Source organism: Panthera leo, chromosome D3 (genome assembly GCF_018350215.1).
Source record: "Panthera leo isolate Ple1 chromosome D3, P.leo_Ple1_pat1.1, whole genome shotgun sequence".
In the NCBI taxonomy this organism is placed as follows: Eukaryota; Metazoa; Chordata; class Mammalia; order Carnivora; family Felidae; genus Panthera; species Panthera leo.
The window spans coordinates 34,897,437-34,909,766 of record NC_056690.1 but is presented as its reverse complement, the minus strand read 5'-3'; the positions used below and the strand labels follow the sequence as shown (position 1 = coordinate 34,909,766).

The window sequence follows — 12,330 nt, the reverse complement described above, 5'->3', positions numbered from 1 at the left end:
AGACATTGTGGACATCAAACTAGGTTTTTTGTTGGTTGGTTAGCAGATTGAGAACGAGGTGAGAAATATTTTTACAAGTGAATATAATTAGAGGTACAAGCATATTGGTTTGGAGAAATCAGAATAGAGTGTTCATTCGACAGGCAGGAAGTTAAGACTTGTGGGCAGTGATCAGGTTTTGTTCTGTGATCATTCTTTGCACAGAGTGTTAGCTATTTTAAGTGCTCTGGATTTTTGAAATTCTCCAGTAGTTACTTTTTGTTTGGAGCAGGAGAAAGAAATTTAAAAACAAAACAAAGCATTTGCAAATTTCATAGTAGTGTAGCAAGCTGTCCAATGAAGGTAACTTTGGCCATTAAGTCGCAGGAAAGGACAAAGACCTGTATCTCCTGTCTACTTTCTTACATCCAAAAAGTTAATTTAGGGACTGCAATAATAGGGGATGTCTGTGAAATAATGTAGTTTTCAGAATATGGACACACGGGGGTATCAAAAGCCCTGAACATGCGTTATCTTTTATCCTGATGATTCTGAAGCAGACACTGATCAGGGGTGCAAAATGTAGCAGTAATGTCTAACACCTAGCAAGTTCGCATTCTGTCCCATTGTTGAAATTGCTTACATGTATGTTAACTCATCAGTACACCATTTGTCCTGTGGAACAGGCGCTGTTGCCATCCCTGTTTTACACACGCGGACATTAAGGCTTGGAGAGGTCTGTAACCTGCTGTAGGTCACAGAGCTACGAAGCAAGCAGCCGGTGTTAGAAGGCTGACAGGGCCTCCGGAACCATGCCTGCAACTTCTAGTCCGCCTCATTGCTCATTGCCTATGGCAGTTTAGGATAACATTCTTCATAATGGTGAAAAGCAAGAAATGACTTAACCGTCCCAAAGGTGGGAAATCGTTTAAAAAAAAACAACCAACCAACCACGATTCACCAGTGTAAATTAGTGATTTAAGATGATGATGTATATCTGTATTCCTGACATGAAAAGATAAATTGCTGAATGTGAAACAGAAGTTACAGACTGGTTTGTATAATATCTTGATTTTATAAAGTCTGAACCATGTAGTGTATATAGTAAGTAAACAATGTATTCTGGGCAACAGGTGGAGGGATACATACGTAGGCTTAAAATGTGAATAGTGGTTGTTTCATGGTGGTGAGATTCCAGGGAACAGGAACAAAAACAAAAATAAAATCAGACTTGGGGCGCCTGGGTGGCTCAGTTGGTTAAGTGGCTGGCTCTTGGTTTCCACTTAGGTCATGATCTCCCAGTTTGTGGGCTCCAGCTCTGTGCTGACAGTGTGGAGCCTGCTTTGCGTTCTCTCTCTCTCTCTCTCTCTCTCTCTCTCTCTCTCTCTTCCCCCCCCTCTTCCTGCCCCTCCCTTGCTCATGTGCTCTTCCCCTCTCTCTCTCTCTCTCTCTCTTTTGCTTTTGGAGCACCTGGGTGGCTCAGTTGGTTAAGTAAGTCTGACTTCGGCTCAAGTTGTGATCTCATGATCTCATGGTTGGTGGATTTGAGCCCTGAACTTGGGCTCTGTGCTGACAGCTCAGAGCCTGGAGCCTGCATCGGATTCTGTGTCTCCCTCTCTCTCTGCCCCTCCCCTACTCGTGCTCTGTCGATCTCTCAAAAATAAATAAAAATGTTAAAAAAAATTGTTTTTAAATCAGGCTTTATTTTGGAAAATTTGTTAAATATACATCAGCAAACCAAACACCATAGTGAACCAACATGCACTCATAACCAAGCTGATTTCATCTCTACCCCCACATTCCCCCTCACTCTCCTCCACCTGAATTATTTTGAAGGAAATTCCAAATTTCACCTGTAAATATTTTCAGAATGTAACTTTTTTTACATAACAATTTCATTATTACATTAGTAATCATAATACCGTTATCATATTAATATTGCCAAATATGGCTCATGTTTGCCCTAAATGGTTTCTTTGTTTGCATTTTACAGTTTGTCTGGATCAGGATGCAAATAAATTTTACACAGAGTGATCGGTTGCTATGTATTTTAAGCCTCTTGCGCAAGAGATTGCCTCTCCATGAGGGAATCATGCAATTTCTTTTTGTCGTTGTTTGTTTGTTTTAAGTTGACTTATTTATTTTTGAGAGCGAGAGAGAGCATGCATGCACGCACACGGGGAGGGGCAGAGAGAAAGAGGGAGACACGGAATCCGGAGCCGGCTCCAGGCTCTGAGCTGTCAGCACAGAGCCCGATGTGGGGCTTGAACTCACAAACTGCAAGATCATGACCTGAGCCTAAGTCACACGCTCAACCAACTGAGCCACCCAGGCACCCCTCTCCTTGTGTTTTCAATGTCCATCTTCTTAATGACTAACAACGTTGAGTGCTTTCTTATGTGCTTATTTGCAATCCTTGTGTCTTCTTTGGAGAAGTGTTGGTTTAAATTTTGCCTGTTTTGTATTGAGTTGTTTGCTTTCTTATTGTTGAGGGTTGTTTTTAATTTTTTTTAGATTTTTTTTTTACATTTACTTATTTTTGAGAGACAGAGAGAGACAGAGCACAAGTGGGGGAGGGGCAGAGAGAGAAGGAGACACAGAATCCAGAGCAGGCTCCAGGCTCCGAGCTGTCAGCACAGAGCCCGACGCGGGGCTCGAACTCACAAGCCGTAAGATCATGACCTGAGCTGAAGTTGGACACTCAACCGACTGAGCCACCCAGGCACCCCTCTTATTGTTGAGTTTTAAAGATTATTTGTATATTTTGGATACGTGTTATCAGATATTTGTTTTTTCAAATATCGTCTCTCAGATTGTGGCTTACCTTTTCATTTTCTTGACAATGTCTTTGGAAGAGCAGAAGTTTTTAATTTTGATGAAGTCTGATTTGTTAGATTTTTCCCTTGTGGCTTGTGGTTTTTTTTTTTTTTTTAAGTTTATTTACTTATTTATTTTGAGATTGAGAGAGCATGCACACAGGGGAAGGGTAGAGAGAGAGAGAGAGAGAGAGAGACAGAGAATCCCAAGCACACTCTGCCCCGTCAGCACAGAACCTGATGTGGGGCTCAAACTCACAAACTGTGGGATCACAACCTGAGCCAAAGTCAAGAGTTGGATGTTTAACTGACTGGGCCACCCAGGCACCCCTTGTGGCTTGTGTTTTTGTGTCATGTTTTAAGTGTTAAAATAAAAAATTGAGGGGACGTATCCTATTCAATGGAATAATCCTTCAATAATAAGAAATGAGCTATCAGGCCGTAGAAAGATGTGCATGAATAAATGCGTCTTACTAAGTGATAAGAAGCCAATCAGAAAAGGCTACATACTATAGGATTCCAACTACGTGACATTCTGGAAAGGGCAAACCTATAGGGACAGTAGAAAGATCAGTGGTCACCACAGGCTCACGGAGGGAAGGCGGGAGGGATGAATAGTGGAGCACAGAGGATTTTTAGGGCAGTGAAACTATTCTGTGTGTCACGGTGAATGCCTACCATTATGCATTTATCAAAACCCAGAGGATGTTGATAAAATGAGCCCTAATGTATCCTGTGGACTTTAGTTCGTAATAATCAATGGTGGTTCGTCACTCATAATAAATGTTCCCCAGTTGTGCAAGTCGTTAAAAGGGGGAAAGTTGAGAATGAAGGGGAGGAGTCTTAGGAGCTTTCTGTACGATATGCTCAACTTTTTCTGTAAACCTAAAACTATTCAATCAATGGAGTCTATTAATTTCAAAAGAAAAATAAAAGGAAAAGATGCCCTTGAATGGTAAGGAAGTCTAATGATTTTCGAGTAACTTAGGCCTCCCCGTTTTGAAGCTATCTGGCATCTTGGTCTAACAGCCAGTGGCGACCTCCCCCTCTTCCCTCTCTGTGAATGTCACCATTCCTTCAGCAACCTAGACATTTATCTTTGCTTTTCTCTTTTTTTTTTTTTTGTTTTAATGTTTATTTATTTTTTGAGAGAGACAGAGCGGAGGAGGGACAGAGGGAGAGAGACAGAGAGAGAGAGACACAGAATCCAAAGCAGGCTCCAGGCTCTGAGCTGTCATCACAGCTTAACCTACTGAACCACCCAGGGGCCCCTATCTTTGCTTTTCTCTATCCCTCTCGTCACCCTACTTCCAGTCAATTGTCACATCCTCCCAAGTATCTTCCTGCAGTCCCATCCATCCTTGTTTCCTACTTCTCTTTCTAATATTTATTTATTAATCTTTAATCTCTACCCGCAATGTAGGGCTTGAACTCACAACCCTGGGATCGAGAGTCCCACACGCCTCCAACTAAGCCAGCCAGGTGCTCCTCTACTTCTCTTAATGTCACCAGGGTCAAGGCTGTCCTTATCTTTGACCTGGACTTCCTGCAAGCCGTTCTGGCGAAACTCACTCTGTGTCTCCTAAGTCATTCTGATCCTATATAGAATGTTAGCTCATTTCTTGGGTCTAGACTCTAACATTCAAGGTCATCTAGTAATTCCAAGATTATCTTCTTTACAGAAGTTAAAGGGCAGTTTTGAACGACTCAAGTGGCATGAGTGTCCCCCCTGTCCCCATTGTAAGGGCAGTGTTCCATAGAGACGCCCCTCTCTAAATGGAGAGGCTTGAAGGCCATTATCAAGGCTAACTACTTTCAAGTCCTATTGGTCAGTTTACTAATCAGGATGATTCCGAAAATCAGGATCAGGAAATGGAAGTTAGAGAGCAATTATGGCAGCATCTCTAACACTCAACAGAAAATGGCCGAGCCAAGTAAATCCTGAACTGCGATGAAAGGGGAGAAGAATGTGAACAGCAGAATTAACCGGGGAGGCCTCCAGGCTTACGCAGGGAATGGCCCGTCCTGCACCCAAGGAGGAAGGACAGCTGTAGCCAAGCACGCTGTTTTATTTTTGTTGTGTGTGAAAGCATTTATGGTCCCCAGTCCAGAGCCATGATCACATTTATAGGCTTGCAATTTGTTTTTTCACGTATCGCATTCCTGAGGAACCGTTTATAAAACCTGTTTTTCCTCTGGGCTGCCAACTTTCAGGAAAACTGAATTTCAAAAAAAAACAAAAAACACAAAAAACACAAAAAACAAAACAAAACAAAGAAACGGCCCTTGAACTTTTCCCAAGCAGAATCTTACACAATCTGAACCTTGTTAAAATAAACACCCTGGCCTGGGATTTCTGCTCAAGGATGACCCATTACGGAGATCGTGTACTCAAAGGACATTTTGTAAGAGTGGAAACCCACAGAGGATGATGCTCAGAGCCTTTTCAGATGTTTGTGTCTCTAATATATTTGTCCTATTCTATGCCCATGTAATTAATACCGATTCAGTTGTGTGATCACCTTGGTACAAAATGCCTTGGCCGTTTTCCAGAGCCATTCCTTTGTCTAAGTGCATTTCACCTTTCAGTAAGTTCCAAATAACTCAGATCACAAGATCGGAGCTCTTGTGTTTTCACAGCACTGTTGGCTTCCTTCTCTTTTTAAGGTGCTTGCCTCGTCGTTATGACTCAGCTTTCCTCAACCTCTGCCCTAAAATGGAAGCATTTCCTTTCTTCTCACTGTTTGAAGCGGGGATGGGTGGCCCCGTCCCAGGTTGTGTTTTGTAGAAGAGCAGGACGGGTCCCGCTCCTAGTACCTGAGCTCTGCTCCCCATGCAGACTCCACCCGAGGGGCACCCAGGCCCCGTTTATTGCCGTTAGTTCCTCCCACATTGGTAGTGGCCATGGAGGGATATGGACAGCAGCTGTCAAGTTACTGTCTCACATTCTTTTTATAGGCGAGGAAAGGAAGTCTTGAAAACACTAACTAGCTTGTCCAAGTTCACGTAACTGCGACACCACCTCTCAGATCTCAGCACTCTTTTTATCAGAGGAGAAAAACGAAGTCTGACTCTGTCTTTGAGAAATACTTTGTTCCAATAAGTGAGATTTTGCATATTCTGAAGATAAATGGGACCCGGTGCCTCTACGAAGCCAGGCTGAACAACTGATTCGAAAACACTGCTAACAGTTTAAAACAAAGGAGTCTGCTTGAGGCGTGATGTGGGTCTCCTGAACCTTGTGGTCTAAACGTTGTCTTGGTTACTGCCCGTGGAGGAGAGAAGTGGGAGGCAGGAAAGAGGGAGAAGGAAGGACAGAGCAAGGCAGATGGGGATGGGTTGCCCGGACATTCATTCCCATTGTGCCTTCCATATGCCTTTTGTCTCTAGATTTTCACTCTACCTTTGTGACTTCAATGTGTATTGTATGCATAAGCTTCTTTTGTATTTGGGGTGCATTTCATAGGAAAAACCTTACGAAAAGTTACAGCATGAGGCATGTGGAAAAAGTCAAAGATGAGAGGGCTAGTAGGGTAATTCTACTTTGCTGACTTTAGAGTTAACAACCGAAGAATAACATGAAGTTGATGTTGGCATAGGATGTTGATTCTGATATTGTCAAAAATAGTAATCAGTGAACGGTACTTGTCTTAGTTAACTAGGGCAACGGCTTCCACCAATCAGAGTTATAATCTTGGCCCCAAGTGTTCCAGATGCAAAAGCAAAAGCCCCTGTTGCAGCACCGAACACATCCAGGAGGCACCTGAAATCTTACACATTTAAATAATGATATAACTGGGCACCATCATTCCTCCCAAACACAGCGCTTCCTCTTGGGGAGGAAGTAACGCTTGATTGGCAAGATCTGACCTAAACAAATCAGGCTATGGGTAGTCGTTGGGAACTTTCCCGTCTATCGCTTAAGATTGACAAACTAGAAGGAGCATTTTGTTTACTTCCTTTTAATTATGACTAATTAAAAAAACAAAAAAACAAAAAAACACCACAGCATGTCCAAAGGAGAAGAGTACATACTGACATTCTCAGTTGCTTCTGGATCAGGACTGAGCTGTTTGGAGACCGGTGTGCAATAGCTCTGCATAGTTTGGTTGGCTGTCCGGGAACTGACTGGAGTAGTAGCTTCAGAAGTTATTGGAATCTTCTCATCCGCTTCATAGTGAGATGAAGAGTTCTACCATTGATTTCGGATTTGGGCCAACTGCCAATGACCTTAACCTCTCTGCTTGGGCTTTGATGAGTGGCCATATCACCCGATCTGCGCAATACATCAATATCTTTGTCATCGACTCTGCCTCTTCCAGGCAATTTGACTCTTTATAGTCCGCAGGTAACATCCACTGGCACTGAAGGACTTTGTCTTTGGAACTGATTTCCCTTCCATTTCTAATCCCTGATTATTTAGTGAACTGATATACTGATGAGCTCATCTGAACAACCTTTACTTTTTATGGGGCATAGGAATGTAGCACAGAGGGCTAACGCGGGGCAGTTAGAAGGACACAGGCTTCGGGACCCATCAGAAAATCAAGATGTAGGTTATAATTAAAGAGCCACACGTGCCACTTACTGTGGATGTGCCTTTCAGCATGTAACCTGAGATGTCTGAGGCTTGGTAAAACAATGAGACTAACAGCCATCACGCCGACCTCCCGGGATTAAGTGAAGACAGTGTCTGCGAACATCTTTGCAAACCGCGAGGTTCTAAACAAATATTATTTCCAGATCCCGTCGCCTTTTGTAAAGGCCGCTTTATTGACCTAAAACTCACATACTATACATTTCATCAGTTCGAAGTGTACAATTCAGTAGTTTTTAGCATATACACAGAGATGTTCATCTAAGAACACAGTCAGTTTTGGAACATCTTTATCATCTCGGGAGGCCTGAGTGGCTCAGTCCATTAAGCGGCTGACTTATGCTCAGGTCAGGATCTCACGGTTTGGTTCTTGATTTCGAGCCCTGCGTTGGGCTGTCCATTGTCAGGGTGGAGCCCTACTTCAGATCCTCTGTCCCTGCCCCCCCCCCCCGCCCCTCCTCCACTCACGTGTGAGCTTGCGCACTCTCTCTCTCAAAAATAATTAAACATTAAAAAAAGAGAATATCTTTATCATCCCAAAAAGAAACCACATACCCTTTAGCTACCACCTCCCCAACCTCCACCATCGCCTTTTTAATCTTTACATTGTGTTTCTTTGCAGAGACTCTAGGACACTTCTTAAAATTACATTAAGTAAGAATAAGATTATTTGCACACGGCAGGATGCAGGATGGGGAGCTAGGTGTTAACAGATGATATTATTAGGAAGATTACAATTCCCAGTCGGGTTCTACTTGAAGAAGCAGAAAAGATGAGCCCTCACAGTTACTGTGGAAGCCTTGCTGCCATATAGGAGCTCATTCCGCTAGGACAGACCCGTGGGAGGGCTGGAGAGGAAGCAGTGGGCCCTTGCTGGTGTGGAGAAGGTGGCTGGGAGCTTTGCCCCTTCCTCTGGAGCACGGGGTTCCAGATCCAGGGAAATCCACATTCCCAGGAGGCTGCTTTTACTTTTCCTCAACTTCCTAAACAGGAGTCCAACTTCATGCAGCAGAACAAGGAGGGAGGGAGGGAAAAGAGCCTGGACCCCTCTACTCCCTGTACAACCCAAACATTAAGGGGAGGTGTTGAAGCAGGGTCACAATGCGTATGTGGTGCCGACTAGAGTGAAGAAACTCAACCCTGGCCTCCTCTTTGTTCCAGGTCGCCAGATCCCACCCTTGGACCCCCATGAAAATGGAAACAATGGAGCCATCAAACTTGTGAAGCCAGCCACGCAAGCCAGCCGGCGGTGCTGCTGACCCGTGGGCCATGGTCCACAGTACTTGAAGAAGCCAGAGCCGACCTCCCATTCTCGGCAGCTTGGCACCCCACATAGGGAGAAGTGGGATGCTGGCTTGGCATCCTAGAAGACCTGCAGTGGTGGGGCAGGAACTGTCCCTGGGAAAGGCTTCTAGAAAAATCCGCCACACTGCCACAAAATGGCCTTTGGTGCATGAAATGCAAATGGGAGGGAACAGGTGTTAGGTCACGAGTACAACTGATTTTTTGTTGTTGTTGTTAAAAACCTTCAAATATTCTTAAATTTGTACAGCAGCCACATCGGCTTAATATGTGTGAGAGTCCAAAGTGGTGATCCATTCTGATTTCCTGTGCTCCCCAGCCCCATTTCATTAAGTTCTTCAGTGCCACTGCCTCTGTTACCTGACCAGCCTTCACTGAAAGGTTCATTTAATTTAATTTAATTTAATTTAATTTACCTTTCAATGGAGTGTAATTGGCCCATCACTCAAGCTACAGACTTGAGCCATGATGAAAGTGAAGAAAGATGCATTAGAAACTGTTGTCTACATCTCTTTTACTTGGTGCCCGTTTTCCTTCAGTCATATATAAACACACCAAATCTGACTAAGATATCGCATGCAATTTTGGGAGTGGGAGGCCTAGTTTGAAAGAATCATTTAAGTAGTTACCGCGTAAGCGGTGACAGATGTAGGATATAAATATTTTTCCAGAGACTGTCTGGTATGATCGTCTCCACAGTAATAAACGCCTACCCTCTTAGGGAAGGTTAATGCACAGACTATGATTTTACTAAGACAGTATGTCATGGCATCATATCTAGGGGGCAAATTAACCAGGGGATGTTCGAGTCTAGATCTTAGGGCACACTCCTAATAATATCAACTAATAGGTTACAGGAAAGCCAGCCAGAGGGAGCACCAGCACCTTAAGATTCTAGACCCCCGACATTACAAAATTGGAGAAAGCGTTCTAGAAGATGCCAGGCTTGGGCAGGTGGGCGCTAGGGCTACCCGGAGGTCCAACCCTGGAATGCTAATTAGCTGACAGTAGGCTTTCATAAAACCTTCCCTTCTAGATGCCCTGTCTGCTCAATTAGTTAAAGATGCCTGAATCCGATGGAAGGAAAGGGAGAGAAGGCATGGAAAGGAAGAAAAGCTATTTCCATTGGAAATCCAAATCTTATTACCATTCTGACGTCCATCAATATCTGGGATCAAGAAGCCCTTGGCTTCCTATTAGGGCTTATATTGGAAGGAAATTCTTAAAGGATGTTTGGATCCATGCCTTGCGTGGGGGTAATCAGGCAGCCTGGTAACAGGGCTGGCTGGTTCCCTTTTTTGCTAGGAACATTCAAGACCCAGCAAACTTTAGTAGAAAACCTATAATGTAAAAGCCAGGAGAGAGATTGTGAGCTGACAGAAGACCTCAAACTCCCAGTAACCCAGTGCGAGCTGCTGCTTCCGAGTCCTGTCATGGCTGTGCCCACCCTGCTCTAGACAGGTTAGAGGTGCTGAGATCACCGCCAAAAAAAAGCGAGAGTCTCTGAGAGACCGCGGCCAAGCTGCCACTAATTTATGAGGACTGCAATCAAGAAAACAGGCGGAAATTGCAGATTGAGGTGTTCTGTTTTGTTTTTAACTCAAGAATATGCTGTCAGTCAGATACTGTCAACTGTCACACCCCGATGGCAAAGAGTAGCGTGACCATCTTAGGATGTGCAGGCTGGAGAAACTTACTTTTGGTTCAAGAGGGCCTCTTAGCTCTCCCAGACAGGCACCTCAAAAACTGCTAGCAAGTGGCACTGGGATGTCTCAGCAGGGCCCCTGCTGGGCTTTTTAGAGTTTTCTCCACATCGTCAACTCTGCTTGCAAGCCGAGTGACTGTCGCGCCCCTTTTGAAAGTTAAACAACTGGGGCTGCAGATTGAACGACCCCTTTCCAGGTGGCACGCGGGCTTGTCGTGGAGCCTTTCCTCATCCAGCGGTCCCTGAGAACCTGGGTCTGTCTCTAGACAGCTGTTCCGGTGGCCCAGCTAAGGTGCTAACACCTCCCAGTGGGGTTCACAGCCTTGGCCTGGGCCTTCGGCGGTTGCAGCTTGCATGAAAGTAGCTGATGTTAATCACATGCAGCGAGCGAGCAACCCACGTATGAGCCCAGGGTTTTCTTCCAGAAGCCCATCGAGGGTGTGAACCACTCCTTTACCTTTCTGTACCGCCTTAACTATTCAGGCCAGTCAGATGGCAATAGATACATAATCAGTACTCTGAGCAGTTGGTGAAGAGAGTACACGGCACTCGGGCACAAGCATTCATGCAAACACGGAGTCTTCCCTGAAGACAGACGCTCGCGCTTTGTCCACAACGAAGCTTTCTGACTTTCTTTCTTTGGCCTCGCGATCACGTTCTGGCTGTTCTGATAGTTGAATTATAACCACGTGATATTACGTAAAGGCCCAAAACGTCAAGAAGTTTCACGTGATGGAAAGCCTTCACATAATTTTCCAAACTTTGCTTTTCTCCTTCCGTTTTCTTTCCTTTCACGGGCGTGTATATGTGTAAATATGATTTCGTATTTGTTACCACCGACACGTAATCCATTTCACCGGCTGGGCCTGGCTCGTGCCTATGTGTTGTACCGTGTAGGCACGGGTTCTCACGGGGGTTATTTCCCCGTGGGATCCCCCACGATGGCGCTGGAGTCATGCAAACGTTTTATGTAGGTACATAACTGACTTGCCATTTTACAGTTGAAATGGTACATCAGGGTGCCGAATAGGACGTTACCTTGCAGACGAGAGAGGGTTGAAGGCCTAAAACTAACTTCTAGCCAACGAAAGGGCTGTGCCCCCAATGAGCCCTGAATTCATTTTCTGAGGGAGGTTTGGATGACAGAAATCCTTCCTTTCAGATCAAGGAGTGTGGCATACGGTGGCTGAAGCTGAGCCCCTCTGGCGGGACGCCACCTTGCTCTGCAGTGCTCACAGCGGGCTGAATTACAAGCCAGCTTGTAAACGAAAGGGCTCTGAGCTGTATTCAGACCCATTTGGTGTCTAGGGCGCTCTTTCAACCGCCATTGTTGAAAGCAGACCCAGTGATCCAGTGTCAGTGCTCTGCCGTGTAAACCGTTCCTTTTTCTCGTATTTTTATAAAGGGCTTCTGTCTGGGCTGGACCCAGTTCTCACATATAGAAGACACTGCGGCAGACGATTAGGGTCTCTCCACCTTGTATTCTATAGTAAGCCATTGCCCTCAACATCGCCCAACTGTATCTGTTATTTTGAGTTTAACAAACACTGATTCATACTAATAAATATTGTAAGTTTTACCAGCTCTGTCTTTGTCTTCTAATGCCCAGCAGGGTAGTTTTCTTTAAACCACAGTCACCTCAGAATAGAGAAAGGTGATTCCCCAGAGACATTTGCATACCTGTACACACGAGGACATGTAGAAGGATGTTGGCTGGCGCTGTTTGCAACAGCAAAGTGTCTTCCCCTAAGGAAATCAGTAATAAAATGTGGCACAGTCACATGATGAAAACTACAGGGTAATGAAAATGAATGCAAGATCTCTCACACATCAAAATGTATCTCAAAGCAGGATTGTGGAAGGGCACCTGGGTGGCTCAGTCGGTTAAGCATCTGACTTCGGCTCAGGTCGTGATCTCACGGGTTGTGAGT

At 44.7% G+C, this 12,330-nt stretch overlaps 1 protein-coding gene across 1 annotated transcript in view; it reads left to right on the top strand.

Moving 5' to 3' along the window:
- RAB31 (RAB31, member RAS oncogene family) overlaps positions 1-11,978 on the top strand; it is a 130,178-nt gene extending 118,200 nt beyond the window's left edge. The window contains exon 7 of the mRNA XM_042910638.1: positions 8,554-11,978. Within this exon, the coding sequence (XP_042766572.1) occupies positions 8,554-8,651 (98 nt within the window). The 3' untranslated portion in view covers positions 8,652-11,978. The remainder of the gene's footprint in view (positions 1-8,553) is intronic.
- Positions 11,979-12,330: the final 352 nt, after the last annotated feature.